The sequence below is a fragment of the Zonotrichia albicollis genome, chromosome 1 (assembly GCF_047830755.1).
Source record: "Zonotrichia albicollis isolate bZonAlb1 chromosome 1, bZonAlb1.hap1, whole genome shotgun sequence".
Classification (NCBI taxonomy): Eukaryota; Metazoa; Chordata; class Aves; order Passeriformes; family Passerellidae; genus Zonotrichia; species Zonotrichia albicollis.
In genome coordinates, this window is record NC_133819.1 from 65266362 (window position 1) to 65287222 (window position 20861).

The window sequence follows — 20861 nt, forward strand, 5'->3', positions numbered from 1 at the left end:
AGCTGCTAGAGTCTGAGCTTGAAGTATGCCATTGTTGAGATATTTGAAGGTGGATGTGTGGTTTTGCAATTGTGCCCTGCTGGAGTTGCACCTTGGTAAGTCAAAGTTAAGTTTTGGTTTATGCACGATGAGAGGTTATGACCCTGCCTGCAGTGCTGCAGTGATGGAAATTGTGTGCAATAAGCATGGACTGTTCTTGCATCAAGTCTAGTTAAAACCAGTTGCAGCAGTAAGGTGACAGGGGACCCATTCTCCTGCAACTTTGACTAATTATGCTTTTGGTTTTTTGGATCATTTCTTGTTTCTCTTTGCTTCCCTGTATCCTAAAGTCCATGAAAGGCACTCAAGTTCACACTGGGAAATCCTACTGCTACTTAAAATAGTGTTGAAATTCCCTGAGCACTGTGGATGTTTCAGGGCAAAAACCCAGGACATTGAGTGGCCAGTGTGATTTGGCCTTCTCAAGGTTATCTAGACCACTGAAACACCTGCACTTACTGGATCCACAGGTGAAACCTGAACACAATGTTAGTTTTCTACAGCTTCTTCTATAAACTGTCCAGTATGGGCCTCAGCCTAGCAGGCAAGGTGTCCCTACCTATGCCATTGTGACTGCTTATATAGGCAATGTGGAGTATGTACAAGGCTCATTTTTGGTGGCTGGAGTTGTCCAGTTCCTCCTAACACAGCTGAAGTGGTAGGGGATGGTAACTGTGCCCAGCAGCTTTTAAGGACTCCCACTTTGCCCAGTGCCATCTTTTGTGCTGTTTGAACAGCCAGCTGTTTCCCTTAGGAGGTATAAGTGTCTCTGCTAAACTGCATGACACGAGGAGGGTTTGGAGACTGCAAGTACCTTCTTGTAATCAGTGAGCATTGCCAGGAAAAACAGGCAGTTCCAGAATTAATGATAACTGGAGCAAGTTTTTAGGAAAAAAAGTTTGTGTCTAGCTGTACTTTGAACTAGTCAGGAAGCATATGGGTTAGCTCAATTATTGTTCATTAATGCCATTCCCAAACACCTTTCTGTTGTTAACAGGAGAGGAGGTTCTCAGAAACCAACTGTTTTTCATTTAACAAAACACACACACACACACACACACACACACACACACACACACACACACAAAATCTCAAAGGAAAATGTGCATTCATTCATTGTTGCTAAAGTTTTAGAGCAAGAAGTGTTTTTTAAAGGAACGTGCCCTGTTAGGGTTCACAATCAAGGACTGAATGGACTTAATATTGTGCTTTCATTGGATGGCTTGAAGATTTAAATCTGGTATAAAATTGTGTTGTTAATTTAGGCCCAATTTTGATTTACTGGCCCACAGAAAGTAAAAAAGATTGAGTGAATAAAGGTCTTAGTAAAAACAGCTTCTGAAAATTGTTGCATTCAACCTCTCTGCAATGTTTAATTTACATTAAAAGTAAAAGTAGCCCATATTTTTTTAATCATATGATAGGGTTAAGAATTATGCTCTTACCTGGTAGTACAGGTCTAGGTTGTGTCTCAGGTTACATTATCTTGTGAATTATTTTGAAGGAGCCATATCTGAGAGTGATCCCATGCTTTGCAATAGTTAGCTGCACTTGATATCTGCATGGATGGGAGCAACCGGGTCTCTTAATTTCTAATCCCTTCCTGGCACAAACCTGTGTAGGGACACAGATACTGACTGAGTCTCCATTTCCTCTACTGCAGATTTGCTGGCAGTAGCAATGGAGTTGTGTTATCAAATGGGCAACAGATACCACTGATACGGGCAGAAGATGCTATCCCAGTAGCTTTGGGGCATGTGGGAGAGGAAATGCAGTTCAAAGGAACTCCTTCACATGCTGGCTTTCTTGCTCTTGGTGTGGTGCTGTTGATCAACCTGACAGGGTAGCTTGGGGCACAGTGGTGGCAGAGATGTGTGAGTACAAATAGAAACACTGCCTAGTGCCACCAGAGCCAACACATGCACTCATGTGTGCTCCAGGGACAGCCAACAAGATCTTGTGTTCTGAGGGGAATTTTTTCCCCACCTCATATTTTTGATTATCCAAATGTTAACCATCACAGTTTGGGGAAAAAATAATAGGTTTCATATAAGTTTTGGCATTATGGTCATAGAAAACTTGTTGAAGTTTGGAGCCCTGTTCACATGAACTGGTGATCTTCTAGAAGGTCACTGTTAGACTTGCTCTGAGGATTGAAAGGGTAAAATGTAGCTTAGCCATGCTTCCTGCTGGCACAAGATTTCTTTTTTGTCCCATGAAGAATGATACCTCCAGCAACAAGTTTTGCATACTCATCTTGGGCTTGCCTAGAAGTGTCTGTAACATGGTCGACTTTGAGGTGGAAATTACGCACTTGATAATCATCTGATTTCCAGCAGACACCTGGCTATTAAAGCCTAAATTACTTTTTTATTTTATTTTTAAATGAGGGCAGAACATTTCTGCAGCCTGTCACATTCAAGTTTACCTTACTGAACAAAGCTGCACACACCAAGTGAATTTTTCTGTCCAGACATGCTGTGTGCCAAGAGCGAGTGCCACGTTGTATGGTGCAGTTACACAATTGACATACTCTGTTTATCACCTCCAATGAGACCAAAAGATGGTGCACTTCAGACCTCATTGAGATCAGGGGCACAGAGCCAAGCAAACCTCAGAGATAAGTTTTTCACCATGCCAGCAAAATGTCACAGCAAGGAAGTAAATAACCCAGGTATTCAGCAGAGGGGAAGCTATAATGATGTTAGCGTGGACAAAATCTGTGAGGTAGAGTGCTTAGCCATGCCAGAGCCTTCCTTTAATTGTTAAATGAAAAGCACACTGCAATGAGAAGGAAAATGGGAATTAGTCACAAAACTGTACCGCTCAAGCAGCTGCTACAGCTATGGTTCCTATAGTGTTTGGAAACCTAGCTTCTTGTCCTGCTGTTATCAAGAAAAAGTTATATCAGGCTACAGAAAAGCAGGAAAAGACAAAAGCAAAAGTGGAGTTCAAGGAGCAAGTGAAAGGTAATGAGACCAAGCAGTAAGGACGTATGGTAGCACACACTAAGCAGGAAGCTTGGTGGAAACCTGCAGATTGCTGGAGATTAGAGAACATTTGCAGAAGAGTGTTTTGCAAATCTCTTCCCAGTTGAGATGCTTAGGCATGAGAACAGCCCCTCAAACCCAGAATTTTCTATAAATAGATTAGTATGCATTCAAATATATTACAAATCTGTGTGTATTTGGTTTTGTGTGTGTTTTATCATATTTATGCTTTGTTTTCGCTTAGGAGTTATGGAGTAATAAAGTGAAAAGAGTAAGATTTTTGTATTCATGTACAACAAAATCTCACATACTGATAGTTTAATACTTGATTTGTGGCTAGCACAACATGCACTGTTATCTAGAATGTTAATGTTTACTAAATTTAACATAGACTGCTATTACTAGCCTGAACTTTGCTTTGTGAAGAAAAGACCGCCTTTGTGTACTAAGTCTTTTTTTCCTAAATGTGAATTTTTTTACAAGCTAAAGAATGGTGCTAGGATATGCTTTTTTAAAAAGACATTCTGAAGCACTTTTAGTTAACACAAGCTGTATTTTAATTACAAAGAATGCATTTTGCTTAAAATGTTCTACTAAAAATGAGTTCTACTCTAAAAAAGCTTCAAAAATAATATTTTGTGTTGGGAGAGAAATGTTTTGTAGCCTAGCCTGACTTTTTGTGATCAGGATATTTTTGTTGTGGTGTTTTAGTCTCTGGCTGAAATTTACTTTCTTAGACCTAAACAGTCAGTTCAGTAGAAGAGACACATACCCAAAGGAGGTGAGACTTCCTTAGGCTGAGGCTTTTTTGAACCTTGCGTCATAGGTATGTGTTTAAAGTCTCTCAAAAGAAGTAGAAGTAAAATAATCGTTTCTGTTGAGAGAAAGTGGTTTACTGTTTATTTTTAAATGGTCTGGATATTTCTGGCTGCATGTTGGGTGTTCGCATGACGTTTCGATGTGGGATTATTTTAAGTTCTTTCCTCATCCTTTTCCGTCTTGCGAAGTTTTTTCTGTTTGCGTATTTATGAGCCTTACATAGTGTGTACCCTTTCAATGAGGACAAAGTGAGCAATTTATTTTGAGGACGGAAACAGGATTTTTTTTGTTCTTTCTGCTGCTCATGCCAATCTGTCCGTTGTTGCCAAATGCACGCTAAATAGGTCATTCCAGCAGAAATCCTTGCATTAGGAAGCAAAGAGCAAAGTGTTGGTGGTGTTAGGCATTTAAACAATCATGGATTCATTTATGTTGGAAAAGACCTTTGAAATCATTGACTCCAACCACTGACCCAGCACTGCCAAGTCTACCTGTGTCCTTAAGTGCCACATCCATGTGCCTTTTTAAATGCCTCCAGGGATGGTGACTCAATCACTTCTCTGGGCAGACTATTCCAATGCTTTGCAACCCTTTCTGTAAAGAAACTTTTCCTAATACCCAATCTAAATATCCACTGGCAAAACTGGAGACCTTTACCTCTGGTCCTGTCACTTGTTATGTGGGAGAAGAGACTGACCCCCATCTGGCTACAAGCTCCCTTCAGGTGGTTGTGGAGAGCAATGGGATTCCCCCTGAGCCTTCTCTTCTCCAGGCTAAACACCCCCAGCTCCCTCACTCAGTTCTTACAGGGCTTGTGCTTCTGACCCTTCACCAGCTCCATTTCCATCTCCACCACCTCAATGTATTTCTCATGGTGAGGGGCCCAAAACTGAACGCAGCATTTGAGGTGTGGCCCCACCAGTGCTGAGTACAGGAGGACAGTCACTGTCTTGGTCCTGCTGGCTACACTGTTCCTTTATAAATTTCAGATAGGCACCATCGTAGACAACACTTTTATCATTTCTGTTCTCCTTGTTCAGAAGTGATGTGTGAGTACGACCTGATACGCTTCCTCTAATGTAACTGTAGTGAAGAAGGAGGGTACAATCCTTCTTTGGCAGCAGCTTCACACCTAGATTGGATTAAGTGTAATGTGAAACCATACCTGAAATAACTGGTTTTATGCTGCTAGAGGTTTTCATGGGGACATACAAGTTTATTAAGGTGCAAACATGCCTTCACAAGGAAACAGTTTAAGTTCCTGACAATGTTTTTTCTTTGCTGGCCCACCTTTGAAACTGGTCATGTTTACATAAATCTGAAGCAATGGCTACTTAAGAACGTGTCTTTTGCTTCCTCGTCGTGATTCCTCATCCCTGTGTGCTGTAGCTACAGAATAGTTTATTTCTTGCTCACAGCTCACTCTGTATGCACTGTCAGGCGCTGAAGTAGAAGCCTATGGAGCACACACGTATCCAGGCAGGGAACAGTACCCCTCGCAGAAACCTAAAGGATGCTGCAGTCATAAAAGAGTTCTTTCATTTACTGGTGCTCATAAATTGAATCAGTGATATTTACACCCTGTAACTGCTTGTGGTTTTAATAAAAGATGGATATTTCATAAGGAGGCCTGGTTTTGTGTCACTGGTGAAGTCAAACTGAGCAGATGGAAGTAACAGCCATCTTTCCTCTCTGGGAGGAGAAGCATTTCAGGCACATCTGACCATATAGCAACAAGTCTCCACAGCCTCCCTGGGAGAAGCAGCAAAAGTTCATGGTTGTAAGTGGAAGGAATACCTGGAATTTTCTCTATCCTTGCTGAAATCAAGGGCCCCCATGGGTCTGAAGAGCCTGTGATGCTGCCAGGCCAGGCTCTGTGCCCCATGAGGATTTTTTTGTCCCAGAAAAGAATGGTAGCAGAGAGTGTACTTTCAAAAAGAGAACCAAAAGTACTTTAGGTTCCCTAATTCATTTCACATCTATGCCAAACTTGCAAGTCGTTCTCTAATCCTGTTTCAGTGCTCTGGGGACTGATAATAGAAATACTGCAAACCAGCATGGATGATTCTCTTGCTGCAGAGGGTTAATTTTGACTCATAAAACAGGCTTAATCTTTACTTTGTGGCATGGTGGGTGGTGGTACTCCTTGCTTATCACTGATCACATGAGATTTGTGCAGGTACAGAGATGCAGAGAGTGGGTGGGTTTATGTTTTTAACACCCTGGCTGATAAAGCACATCAATGGGAAAAAATTTCTGTGCAGAAAGCCGGGATGCTCGCTAACCTTTATAGTCTGCTTTTTGCCGAGAGAGCATATGTTTTGTGCAGAACAGGAGCTGACACAAAGCGTTTTTCTCTGGCTGCACGCATGGTTTTGGTGATAGAAATGTAGTTGCTTGAAATTAAAATACCATTCATCCTGCACGGGAGTCCTCGGTCTGCTTGAAGAGATGGGGCTTTGCAAAGCAATCTGAGTAATTTTTTGGAGATACAGGCATATCTATACAAGACCTTTATCCTGGAAAGATAATTGTTCATAGATATGAGGAAATATATGTGCTAAATTGTCTTTTAGTTCCAGTTCACAAATTATAAGCACCATGATAAAAAAATTTGTAAACACCAGGTTATTTTTGCCATGGAGGAGATTGAAAAAAGCAGTAGGAATGACTGGTATGTTTTGTTGTTCAGGGCAGTGGAGGTTAGATAGTGAGGACAAGGACAATTTTATGCATAATTTAGGGAGAAAACTGCTGAATGTTACTTTGGTTCTCTGTTGTCATTAGGGGATGTGTTTGTTGTAACAAAGCTCTTGTTACCCAAATATCTAAGGTTAATACCCGTGAAAAACAAGAGGTTTGCCAATTACGTGTTACATCCCTCCCAAACGATAACTGTGCTTTCTTCAAGTCTCAACAGTTGAGGCTGCCATGGAGTGACAAGACCTGGGCTTCCCTTCAGTGTTATTTAATATGTTTCACTTTGACATTATGTAAATACTCTGCTATTAGGGAATAAAATGACATAAAATTGCATCCTTTCTCAACAAGGTTTTAAGTTCTTTCTGTAGCTTCTCTCCTTTTTGAAGCTGTAATAAAGATCATAATTACAATCCCAGTTGCTTAAGTGAGAAATTAGCATGTTCTTATGTGGGGAACTGAGCCAGGCTCCCAGCGAGACCCCCTCCGGGTATCTGTCCTGCCCCGAAATGCTTTCCCTAATACCAATTTACGTTCTAGACATATTAAAGAAAATCATATTCATTGCTACATAGCAGTTAATCAGAGCCTTCAGATAGGCTTGAAATAATTTGCAGCCAAGTGCCAAAATCACCTGCAGCCGCTCATTTCCTGCAGCTGTCTTCTGGCATGTTTTAAAACTAATCAGAGAGTGTCAGTCCATTGCCCACTACCAAGACTGAACAAATTAATTCCACACATGTCCTTCAATATTACAAATTTATCCCAAATCCTGCTTAACCCCACTGCTGACCTCCTTGCTTACGGTCTTCTGGGCTGTGGCCAAACAAATAAAATCTAAAGGTTTTGACTTGATGTTTTCCCTGTCAAAAATATTTTCTCCTAGAGGTTTTATTTTTTAGAACTGGGCACAAATATATATATACCTTATCTATTTATATATTTTTCTATAAAAATAAGATTCTAGCAGATTGGAATAAATTAAAACCTTAATGGGGCTAAAATAAACCTAATTTGTAATTTAATTAAAAACAGAAAGCAATGAGCACTAACACTTAACAAAAAAAAGGCATTTTCGTGGTGCAAAATACAGATTTAATTTCCAAATAAGTGAATGGTAAGCTGTAATTGTATCATGTGCAAGAAGACACTCAGAACATATGAAACAGTAGTCACAGATTTTGCAGTCAAGATGTTCCCTTTCTGGTTTTCCAAATTGTAGCAGAAGATACCAAAGGGTAAAACAAATAAAATACTGTCTTCGTTATTGACCCAGTTAGGGATTTGGTATTGGTGAGAGGTTGATTCAGATCTCAATCTCTCTCTGTCTCTCTCTCTCTCCATCCTGTATAGTGAATTTTTATGTTTTCACACATCCAGCAAGTTCTGCTTAACATGTTTCTGATGTGCTCTTGTTTCCACAGGCCAAGGCTGCAAGCACAAAGGAAGTTTGCTCAGTCCCAGCCAAACAGTCCCAGCACAACTCCAATAAAGATAGTGGAGCCGTTGTTACCCCCTCCTGCCACTCAGATTTCTGACCTCTCCAAAAGGAAGCCCAAGACAGAAGATTTTCTCACTTTCCTCTGTCTTCGAGGTAGGTACCTGGCAGCAGTGCTGGGGCACAGTCTCATTCACAGAAGGAGCTGTAGCACTGCTCGCCAAGCAGCAGCCAGACAAATGTACTGGAGCTGCACTTGAAGATATTGTGTGCATTTCAGCTCTCAGCAATCTGACTGTATCTGCAGCAGGAGCATTCGAGTTCATGGTTCTAAAGATCATAAAATGAGGCTGGTAATAGTGCAAAAAGAAATTTCTTTTATGCTTGGCTCTCTGTTACCCTGAATGGGTTTTTGTCTAGCTCTCTTAAGTCCTCCCTATCCTCCTTTGTTTTGTCTGACTATAAACTGGAGAAGTGCTTAACTTGCCTGAGTACTTGTTCCTGCAAGAGGAGAAAATCTGGTTGGAAATTCCCCTTGTCTACCTACTCACTGTCCTTTATTGTTCAATCTGAGTGAGGCTTTTCATCTGACAGTGGGTGGAGGGGTTGCCATTGTTCTTGTCTGCCTCAGGAGCTGGATTGTTCCTGTGATGATAATTAAAACAGGTGAGCTCCTCCTCTCAGCAATCCAAGTACAAAGGAGGCATCTGAAATTGTGGAGTGAAATACTTGAATTACTTCACAGTAACAGGTGCTCGAGCCTGGCTGGAGCTGTGTGATGTGTCAGAGATCCATGGGCTGTATGTGTGCAAGCCTGCATGCCAGACTTGGGGGGCCTGAGCATGAGGTACTGTCTAGATTAAGCTAGAGAAGGAGATGTTACTCGAGTGGTCATTTTTCTTAAGACTTTCCATGGCCCTGTGTCCCAAGTAATGTGTTTAAGATAGCAACTTTCTGTTTAATCCCCCAATTGTCATGTTGTCTCTTGCTGTGTGTTTCTGGACAGGTGCATCCCCTGTCTCATTAGTTAGCCATAGCTGCATGCTCTGTGCTGGAATGGTGCCTCTTGCTGTTGTTTTGTCCCATTACCTGCTGAAAGGGTGTGCATTTGTTACAGATAAAACTTTTCTGAAAAAGTCTTTCCCAGTGGGTTGAATCTTTCAGAGCTTGAGTTCCCCTTTCTTAGGTCTCTGTTGCATCTGTGGACAGCAGTGATCAACACCACCTGTAGCTTCCTGCTGAGGCTTTCTCACCTTAATGCAGTGTAGTTTGATTTCTTTTTTTCTTCTGTAAGGCTAGTGGTGCCTTCAGACTGGTTGCTAATTTATCCATCTTATTTCACATTCAGTATGGAGCCTCCATCCCTTTAGGACCTCTGGTAAAGGGAGTGGGTGGAGGGGATAGCAGAGGGTGATTTGCTAGCTTTTGTGTTTATTTAAAGGATGGAGAGGAGCAGAATCTAATGGAGTTTAAAGTGGCATAACGGTCCTCTGAAATGTAATCTGTGGAAATGTATTTCTAATTTAGTGTGCCGTGAGGTTGATCAGTCTGTTGGCAGCGTGTCACTGCTGTGATCTGGGCCAACTGCCACAGTTGTTGGTGGGAAGAGTCAGATGGGGGTTCTGTGTATCTGTGTGTCTGTGTGTGAGCACACATGGCTGCATTCACACACTTGTTTCCACTGCTTGCTAACTAAGCATGTGCTATTTATAGCTTTGAAGGCACTTGCACTTACAGAAAGGCAACCTGTGTGGGGGTGTCACTTATCTCCACTTTTATTTCCTACTCTCTTAGCATTCTCTCTGTGTTCTGGTTTAACAATGCAAATGGAAAGCACGGGTACTTTAGTCCTATTGCAGTGCTTCATGTTGTTGGGCTTTTTATTTTTTTTTTAATTTTTTATTTAAATCAATGGGTGTTTAGCTCTTGCACCTGTAATTTTCTCCTTTGTTATTCATCTGTGGCATAATTGATGTTTTGTACTGTCAATTAAGAACTTGCAATTCATTCCTAATTTCTTCAGTATGCAGGAGTACTCGAACATTTCTGACAACACATGCATTCAGACAGCAAGATCACAATTACAATTATGTTAAAAACCACAAGGGAGAGTCTGCTCTGAGTGCCACACATGGCATGTTCTTGGTCTGCTTAAACAGTCTGAAGAAAAACTGTGAAAGGGAAAGCTGTCAGTTTTGTGTTTCAGCACCCCCACAAGCTTATTACTGCATCACCCCTGTATTAGACATGAAAAGAGCCAGTTCAAGAGAGGCAGGAGAATCTTCTTGGACACCTGCTCCCTGGATGCTTCTCTGTGGAGGAGCAGGAGAGTGCTGTGGCTTGGAGGGAGGAGTGGGTTGTTCAGACCTGTATTAGCGTGGTTCTGGCTTCTGTGCCTGCACTGCTGTGTCCTTCAAGAGGTCCTGGCTGCCTGAGGTGGTGTCCATTTGGCCTCTGGGAATGTTTAGCTCCAGGTGGTTGTCTCTTGATGTGTCCATTTCAAAACCAGGAGATGGAAGCTGGTTGTTTATATGCTGGTAGGGAGTTCATGTAGCAGCGTGCTGGTACATCCAGCTCCAGAGAGGTCCCACAAGTGACTCTCCAGGGCACTGGCAGGCTTGGTTTGGTGCTACTCTTCTGGTCCTGCCTAGTGAGCCTGGAGAGGGAAGAGCCAGCAGCTTATTAAGATCCTGCATAGGGAAGGAAGACTTGGGATTTTTGGAAGGAGTTATTTTGATTTGGAACCTCCATGCTATTATTTTTATTGCAGTGTTGAGGGTTTCAGAATTGTTTGCATGGTGGGACCAAGTGGTTGTTCTGACTTCTGTCCAGCTGTACGTGCTCACCTTGGCTCTTTGTGCTTTCACCATGAAATGCAACATGCAATTGCATGGAAATAAGAGCGCACTCACAGGGTTGAAGATCAGCAATTCAAAAATCTTAAGTGTAGTAGTGATAAAATCCAGGACAGTAAATCCCTATGTTTGTTTAACTTTTTTTTTTTTTTTTTAAAGTGTCCCTCAAAATGATCTAGTGATATAATCCCTAGATTCATGATCAAAACCTTTTTTGGAGAAAGCAGTCTTTCTCAGGATTGGTGGGAATATAGCTCAGTGGTCTTCTCTGCCCTTGTCCCACCACACCCAGCAGTGGTGTCAGAAGCACAGTGCAAATTTGTCACATCATAAAATCATGAGTCATTAAGGGTGGAAACCACTTTCAAGATCACCAAGTCCAACCTTGAAGACTCAATTCCACCATGAATTCACATGTCAGGGTGTACTTTTATTTTCTGTTTTTAAACAGAGAAATTTAAGCATCCTGTCCCCAATATGGCTCACTCTTCATTGTTCTTGTGGGGTTTATTTTGAGTGGGAACAGCTGAATTCTGTCAGTGAAGAAGCAATACTATCATGCTACAGTGTGGAAGAAAATCCCTTGACATAAGATCCCATAGTTAGGAGAACAAGTCCCATTTACCTGTCCTGCTGTGTATAAGAAAATCTAATGATTCAAATAATTTTAACTCCCCCCCACTCCATTAGCACCCTGTAATTTCAAAGGGAAATAATTTAACCAAGATGACCTGCTTGGTTTCATTATCCAGAACACAAAGGCTTTAGATGTATTTTAATTAGTTTGTTTTTCAATCTCTTGATTTGATAATACACTGTACTAATTACTTCTTAAAAGGTAAGTGGAGCACAATGAAAAAGCTGTAACAGTTGATGAATATCTGAGACCTGGAATACATTCCTAGACTAACCAAACTTGGCAAGGCTCCTCTGCTTTCTATTATTTTAAAATCCTCCTTTTAAAGAGATTGGTGATTTTAAAAAAATTTATTAAATTGTGACCTAGAATTTTCAACATAAGGAGGGGAATAGTACAGATATCTCTGAAGTGTTTGTCTGCAGTGTTCTTATCTTTAAATAGCTTCTTTGAAGGAGCCTGTATGCCCTTTGCCAGAGGCATAATTAGTGTCTTTCAGCAGCATGTAGATATGAGTGTGTCATCTCTGTGTAGTTGTACAGCAGCTCTCACTTTTACTGTGTTTTCTGCTTTTGATCATATTTTTCTTAATAGCTTCTGTTACAGTGCATTCAAGTTACCTCTGCTCTCTGTAATTATTTACAGGTTAAAATATTGTGAGTCAAATATCAGGCTAAAGGAGGAAGGAAAAACAACTCCCTGTGAGCAATAGATCTTTGGCAAAAGGTGATAACAGGGAGGCTGGGATTAGGAGAGTACATTTTAAGAAGTTTTCCCATGATCAATTTTCTAATTAAGCTGAGCCTCTGGGAGTTACATGCTAGAGAATTTCAGAGATTCCTAAATAAAAATGGTTTTATTGAGATCTCACAAATTGAGTTTTCAGGCTCTTCTATTCTGCAAAATGCGTGATTATTCTTTTTCTTTAAATGCTGTGCTGACTTAATATTTTGGTGATTTATTACAATTGGGCAGAATCAAAACAGAAAATTTCACTATGTGAAATGTTTGTCTGAAAATGTGCATGTTTGTCTTAAGTTCAGTAACTTCTAACTTTTAGTGCAGTGTGCTCTTAAACAGGCTTTTTATTCTTTGAAGCACTGTATTTGGGTGATAAAAAGGGCCAGGGGCCTTTGATCCAAGTCTTCTTTTTTGGAGAAATTGACTGTGTCAGTTCATACCTGCGGAGATTTCCGATGACAATGGGAGAGCCCCCAGAACCAAAACTTGGGGATTTCTTTATCTTGGGCTGTTAGAAAACAGCTGTTAATTTGCCAATCTTTTCAGCAAGGCTAAAGGTATGTGTGCCTGTTAGTTTGGTGTCAGCAGGCTCTGTAGTCAACGTGTGCTGCTGTCCTTAGAGAGCTGCTGCCTTGCACAGGTCACTCTTGCAGCACCAGCCATTGGCACCATGGACACTTGATCACCACATCAAAGTAGGCAGATTGGATAGCACTGCAACTTGATTGGGCTAGAAGCCAAGCAATGAAATGCTGACACTGCCCAAAAGTATGAGCTTCTTTGCAGTCTGGGTTCATTTTTATAATTCCAAAATTATATTAAAACATGCAGACATACAATAATTTGTTTCAAATACTGGAAGAAAAAAATTTATTTATTTTATTATATCATTTAGTATTTGAAACTAAAATTTTAGGATGGATTGAAAATTCAAGAATAAACTTTAGGTTGAATTTTAAATGGCACAAGCCATTTAATAAAAATAAGTTTGCATTTAGTAATTGTAACCTCTAAATTTATAAGTTCTGTTTTAAAGGTAGGAGTAACATTGAAGTGTAGAATATAAGCTGCTTCTCATACATGCAACCATTTAGGCCATCCATGGAATATGAGCTACTAAGCAACTCCTATGGTGCTTTAGGACAAGAGTAATTTAATCAGTATTGGCAGAGACAAGTGGTTACACAGTCTCAGAGTGAACAACACTTGTGTGAAGAACAGAGAGAAGAGACCCTGGTGACCACCACCATGGATTATTCCTTCCCAGGGGAACAGAGTGCTGCTGGAGTGCCAAAACTCCAGACATCCAGTGGAAGGTACAATTTCATGTCAGTGTGTGCCTACTGGGAGATTTAAGAGATTGGAAGAGGTGCTGAAGTAAGATAGAGTAATCTGTGGGTAGTACTACAGCTGGAGGAAAGCTTTCTCTTGATTTTCCAGTTTTTGGGCCCTTTCTGATGTTAATGATTCCAGTATCTACCCCTGCAAAAAGCCACAGGATGCAGTTAACTGATTGAAATGGGAGACTAATCTTGAGGTTTAGCTCTTGTATTTGCCACAGATTCAGTCCTAGTCCCTCAGCAAGCTGCTTAGTATTTTGTAAAATGAGGATAAATATTTAACTCTGTATATAGGTGTTGACGTAGCTGGGTGTTGGTAATGGACGAGCTACTGGCATAAAATCTGAGTGCTGTGATGGCAGCAGCAATTCGAAGCCTCACTGCCCAGGGGGCAATGTAAAGTATTCTGGCAAAGGCAATTCCTGCCCTTCATCCCAGCCAAAAACCTCTCAGCCTGCTTCTCTAACCCGTGAATATACTGTAGCTTCAGTGTTATCCAAATGGCTGGTTTTATGCTAGGGATAGACCTAGCAGGATCTCTTGGATATGAAACACAGCCTGGTAGCTTGTTGGGAATGTCCTCACGGTGGTTTGAAACTTCCATACTAGTTTTGTTCTTGGTGGGAGGGAACATAAAGTTGAAGTGCACATGGAAAGCATGAGGTTCGCTGTAAAATCCAGTCAGGCTGGTGGAGTTAAATTGCTTTGAGATTGTCAGATAAGAATTGTAGATGTAAGAAGCACTCCGTTGTTGTTTTTTTTTGTTTTTTTTTTTTTAAATTTTGGGCACTCTGTTACTCTGGAGTGTTTTGCTAAGTTTGGAAAGTAGACCTTCTAGTTTTTTTCCTGCAGACTCATGCATTTCCCCACCCTTGCTCCATTTCTCTAGAAAAGGAAAAATTTTCTTCAAGCTTTTATGTTTAAGCTCTGCTAATTTGAAGAACAGACTGAGAAGAAAATGGGAGTTATGTTGCTACACTAGTCAATAAATTAAATGTAACACCAGGCACATTGTGATTGGAGCAATGCCAGCAGAGAGAGGAGTTGGAGCCCGGTTTCATTTCTGTTTTTGAGATGGCCTTTTCCTCCCTCTTGCTCAGGCATTGGGGAGCTTCCTCTGGGACCATTCCTGCAGGTGGAGTCAGACAAGTGAAGTACAATTGCTCTTTCCTATAGAATTTATGTAGTTTGTGCTCCTTTAGCCTGGCTTGGTAAAACAGCCATAAGGTGCAGGCATAAATTACATATATTTGCACTTCAGGGATTTGGCATTGTCCTGCCAAAACAAAATAAGTGGGGCGTATAATAAATGAGAAGCAGGCCCTAAAAGTTAAGCATTGAGATGCCAGCACATCAGGAGCATTTGAGAGGCAAGGTTTTTCCACCTGCTTGCAGCCACAAAATGGGGCTGTGTGTCAGAGGAGAAGCCAAACCTCTGGACGTGGCTCACTGTGGGGCTTGGCAAGCCATGTGCTTTTTTGGGGCAGGCTGAAGTCCCACATACCTTGACCTGCCCTGTGTGTAAATCATTCTAGTGTTTTAAATTGTTTTAAGATTTTTCCAAAGCACATCTGGGTTGTGTTTAATTGTTAGAAGGCAAAAAAAAAAAAAAAAGAGGAGCTAGAGGGGGAATTGGTGTAAATAATTCATGGAGAAGAATCCTCCAATTTTGCAGAAACCACAGCCCAAATTACAGAGAAGGCTTTTGGACTGAGATGATTTTTGTTGTGGTTGTAACATACCAGGGTTTGAATCCCGTCCAGATGAAAACATTTGGTTTGTACTTCAGTAAATACTGCAGAAGCACTGCCAGCTAATTCTGAAGAGTAATGAAATAGTATTTTTGGCAAAGCACATGCACTTTCCATACTTCTGATTCCACTCTTCAGATCCAAATTCAGAGGGTTTTTTTTAACATGTTTAGCTAGTCCAAGACAAAAGTTAATGTAATTTAATGAGAAACAAAACATAACTGTAATTTAGGAGAGAGAACTACACATTTGTCAAAAAGAAAAAAAAGTAATAACCTCATTAGTCAAATAAAATGGCTGAAAAAGAGTATAGTTTATTCTATTAATCAGGCACTTGCTGCTGAGGTCAACACATCTGTGTGTAGAGGCTGCAAAAGCATCAATTCTGCCTACTGTTAGTAGTGAGCCTGAATTTTGCACATGCAAAGGGTGACATCTTTCCTAGAAAATTGCTAAAAGCATCACCATGACTTAAACCCCCTATATTTTACTTTGTACTTATTGTTGTATAAGCACCAAATTATTGTAAAAGAGGGCATGAAATACTTTTGTCATTCTTTCATATGCATTAGGCTACACTTAGTGTGTAGTTGTGGTAATAGGTTTTTCCTATACATTTAGGCTTTCTTTTGTGTTGCTCTCACAATAAGAGGGAAGACAAAATACTCAAGAGAGAATTTCAATAATGAAACTGAAGATACTGATGGAAGCAGTTGCCAAACATACTTCAAGTAGAATTTTTTTTAAAGAGCTGACTGTCCTCCCTTTCTGTAATAATTCATAGCTCATTGTAACCTTGATGAGTGATTTAAAAAAAAAAACAACAACTCATCATTAATGACTTTCTCAAAATTTACTACATGTAGTAGTATCTGATCCTAGGAGCTCTTGTACTGGTGACGAGGGGGTACCTGGGTTTGTGTCAGCTGTCTGAACTTTCTGTGTGGCTTGCAATCCCTTAGTCTGACATGGAAATTTTTTAGGCTTTCAAAATCTCACTCTGAGGTCCAGCTTTGGTGATTTGGCCTTTCCCTATGTGTTTTGGAGGAGGGGTAGAGGGCTGGGAAGTTCCCTCCAGGTTGGTGCCTGACTTTGGCCATGGCTTTTCTGCTCTCAGCTGTGAGACTTGTTAAGCTGGAAAAGATGAGTGGCATGTGCCTGGACCAGGGCAGCAGGTTTGACTGCACTGTCAGATGGATGCCTTGTATTGAGCCAGCCTTAGCTGCAATGTCCTGTACACTTCACTGTATTTGTTACCATTTCATGTCAGTAATCCCTTCCATATCTCCCTTCCCCCGTTGCTCCCTCAGCTTGCGTTCATCTGTTAGCTTACCTCTCACCACTCACCTTTCTCCAGCCCCAGCACATCTGGGTTCCTCTCTTCTGCTCTGCTGCACTTCACAGCCTTTCTTACACCTTACTCCTTCTGCCATGGCTTCTCCTTCCTTCCCAATATGTTGCAATTGCCCCATCCAGATCTTTGGTGACAGTGTATGCTTTTATGCAAATATTTCTGCAAAACAAATCAGCTGTCTTGGTAGGGAGGGGAGGGAAAGAATTTAGGAGTTCTGTGCTTAGGCATCATCAGGACACAATATAAAATGTGCAGCTCCTACACGAGATTGGAAACATACTACATTTAATGTTTTGTTTAATAACATAAGGTGATATATTACACTACACATTCAGTAAGAAAAAGAGTGCATAGAAATTTTCCAAATCTTTTCTTGAGAGCTTGTAACATTACATTACAGGTACAGTATTTATTAAGGGACTTTAATTTCCTTGGTCTGGGATTTTAATCTGAATCAGTTCCCTGATCCGATTCACCACATGGCCCCACAAAAAAAATTACACTGCCACAGTTGAGGAGGTGGCACAGGTATTATAAGAGGCCAGGTGGGGGTAGATGTTCTGTAGGCCATTTTTGATGCCAAGAAAAATGTCAGCCACCAATAGTCTAGATGGTTCCCTTTTCCTTGCATGAAATGCCTTCTAAATGAGTGGTAAGAAGTCAAATTTAATTTCTAGGCTGCCATCAGATTTGCTGAGTGAGCAGGCTTTTCAGGCACCTGCTAATGGGGTGGTGGCAGAGTGTGTTTCTCAGGGTGGAGGGCTGCTTGTGTGCTTTCCCCAGGCTCTGGAAGGCTGCTCCCTGCTCTCCCCCTTCATTTGTTCCAGTGCCCATGGTAGCAGCTGCCTGCATGGTGTGGGGGCTCCCAGCACAGAAGGAGACTTGTAAAATTCAATACAGCCACAGGCTCTCGTAACTCTCTCTCACCCACTCGCTCACTCTCTCTCTCCCGCTCAGATTTTTCTGCTGTGTTCTTGGGGATGGAAAGTGAGGAAGTGGGAATTGTATACCTAGAGTGCTGAGCCTGGCAGGCACCACCTCCCAGGCACAGATGTTGCCCTTTATTCGTGGCATTGCCGCTCTTCTTTTCTGCTGTTGGTTATTATTTCCAGTGTCACTCTTTATAATACCCTTGGTAGGCTATGAGAATCACACTTTGGTGCTGGGGAGGGCAAGAGGAAGAGGAGGGATGATTGCTCATCTTTATTTACTCTTACTGCCTGGCTGGGAAATATGTGCAAGAGGGAACCAGCATAGCTGCTGCCCCATGGGTTTCTGTTGCTGAGTGTGTCCAGGAACAGATAAATGTGCAGAATAGTTATCTGTGAATTTTACATATCAAGGAAGCCCCTACAATGCTGTGTTCTGTGAATGTGTGTGTGCAGATGTGTCTGCTGAACCTGCAGTTCTCCTTATTCTCTTGCCATTTTGGAGAAGTTTTATCATCTGGCTGTCATACATCATTTTCATGGTAAATATCTGTTACACATGGAGTAACCTGAGAGCAACAACTCTCAGCAAAGTCTGTCTGTAAGGAAAACCAGCATGGTCTTACCTTGCAGTGAAGACCAGACAGATTTTTGAGGAAGGGCAATATATTTTATTTGACCAATTGCTACAGCTGGAAAATAGCAATCAACTCTTGAGCACACATTCTTCTTCAGATTTCCAATGGTCTAGAACATTTATAGCTACAGTAACACTTCTTACTATTATTTATATAAATCAGTAGCTTTGAGTAACAAATGGGGCATCACATACACATACATCCCTATCTGATCTCAGAGAGAATGAGGAATATTTAGGACAGGAATCATTATTACACAATATTGAAGAAGATGAGTGATTACATAGCTTCCACTCTTCAGAGTTCAGTTTCATTCATATGAGTTTTGTTGTTTCATCAGTTGTGAGAAGTCTGAGTATTATTTCCATAAGAGGAGTCTTAGGAGGGTTTGCCTAGTTCTTTCCTTGGTGTAAACCAGCAGCGCACATAAACCACTCACACGTTAGGTGTTGTTTAATAAGCATAATTGTCATCATTACAGCTTGAATGAAATCACAGTGCACTTAGAGGCATGTATTCCCTTCAGTTTACTCATAAAGGGAATGTGCAGTGTCTTGAGCTTGGCCAGCCTGTTTCAATATTTTAAACCAGTATTTTCTCAGCCTTTTGGACATGTTTAGCTACATAGGCTTAAAGTGAAAGGGGTTTTTACCAGTTCAACACATATTTGTGAACAAATTATTTGAGGCTACTCCAGAACTGAAGTAGTATCATAAAAGATGAGGATAAAAATAGTTCCAATGCAAAAATTAAACAAGAAAACTCAGAGCTTTTAAATTTCTTTCAGTCTTCCATCCATAACAATGCTTACATAGAACAAAAATGTGCAAGTCCAGACTTTTTTTTCTTTTTTTCTGTTTGGCAAGTCAAATTTAATAAATATGTAGGAAAAGCTGGTGGGAAGGAGGGGAGGAGACCCAGACTTGAACACCAGCTTTTTTCTCCAAGGTCTCATATTGCAGAGCACTTAGATCAGTAAAGTGAGCGTTAGCAGGACTCTCCTGTGTTATTGGATGTTCTAGTCTAATTTCTCTGGAAATGTACTTCCCAAACAGTCCCAGCTGTCCCAGGAATGCAGTTTAACCATTGTTGTTCATAGTTTTCAATTGGAAAGAATTAAAAACTGTCATTCTGACAGGAGATTTATGCACTGAGATTACAGAGATTTAATACCAGGAGTTAGGTGAAGCTTGTGCCTGCTCTCGAACTTGGGTAAGACTCTCCCTCCTTTCTAAACAGACTGACATAGTGTTTTATTCTCTGCTTTAAGAAGAAAGAGAAAAAAGATTGCTATTGTAATAACGACATTTGCATTGCAGATGATACATTTTTGTTGGTTGCTGTTTAAAGCAGCTGCCAAAAAATCTCAGAGGTGTGGAATTCCAAGGAAGATGAAGCTGAGAGAACAGACATTATCTAGACTCCTATTTTAGTGTCTCAGAAGGATAAATTTTCAGACTATTTCTTTAATTATAATGGGGGATTTCAGTCTGTGTTGAATCTAATTTTGAGGGTTCCAAACAGTAAGGTTCTTTTATGCCACCATTTGTTAATGCACAATGGTGTCAGATGGTGTCAGACTTCAGATTCTTATAAGAACTGATGCACTTGCCTACAGTTTCTGAATCCATACTACACATTTGGGCACCTAGATGGAAGAAAAAGCAGTTTATTTTTCAGGCAGCACTGTCTTAGGAGTAACTATTTTAGACTCTTCTAGTTAGTTGCTGTTGACGCTTAAAACTCCCCTACGAGCAGAAGAATTAATGTGCCTCTCAGCACCTCTTACCTACTATGTTTGATTGCTTAGACTGTGCCAGAAAGTTCTGGGCTTGCATAAGAAATGTGAAGGTCTTTTGTTTCTGTAAGTTGCTACAGCTTCCATGCTGTGAAATATGTCAGCAGTCTTAATTTGATCATTAGTCTATAAAAACAGGAGAGCTGTGGCATCCAAAAGCCCTTTCCCCTAGGATAACTGTATGTGTCCATACACTCCTGGCTAGGTTGGATGGAAAAAAGCACAATTTCAGGGGGAAGAATCATCATGCCCTCAATGCTGCTGTAGTGTTTATCCTGGCTGTCCCAGGGCTACCACTCACACACAGCACAGGGCGCTGGGGGGGAGTTTGTGTCTGCTTCTCCCCAAGGCAGCCACAGTTCAAAGGGGCTGTTAGAGAGGCCAAAAGCCTCTCTAACATCTTTACAGGTGGGGGCTAAGCCTTCAGTGGGATGAAGGAGAGAATTTGAAGGGTCAGTTTTCAGTAAGAAAACTCATGGATTGAGATAAAGGCAGTTTATTAGGCAAAGCAAACCTGCAAGCAAAGCAAAACAAGGAATTCATTTGCTACTCACTTTTGGCAGGCAGGTGTTTAACCATCCCCAGGATGAGGGGGCTCCCTCACATAAAATGCTTACCTGGGAATACAAATGGTATAACACTGGATGGATGTCCCCACCTTCCTCCTTCTTCCCCCAGCTCTTATTGCTGAGAACAGTCCTATGGTCTGAAATATCCCTTTGGCCAGTTATCCTGTCTGTGTCCCCTCTAGCTCCTTGTGCACCCCAGCCTGCTTGCTGGTAGAGCAGCATGAAAAACAGGGTCAAAAAAGCACCTTGATACCGTGCAAGCA

General features: G+C 41.1%; 1 protein-coding gene across 2 annotated transcripts in view; it reads left to right on the plus strand.

Moving 5' to 3' along the window:
* Positions 1-20861, plus strand: part of JARID2 (jumonji and AT-rich interaction domain containing 2) — a 211130-nt gene that overhangs the window by 142140 nt on the left and 48129 nt on the right. For both annotated transcript variants that reach the window (XM_005481753.4, XM_074543159.1), the window contains exon 4: positions 7973-8142. In XM_005481753.4, coding sequence (XP_005481810.2) covers positions 7973-8142 — 170 coding nt within the window. The remainder of the gene's footprint in view (positions 1-7972; positions 8143-20861) is intronic.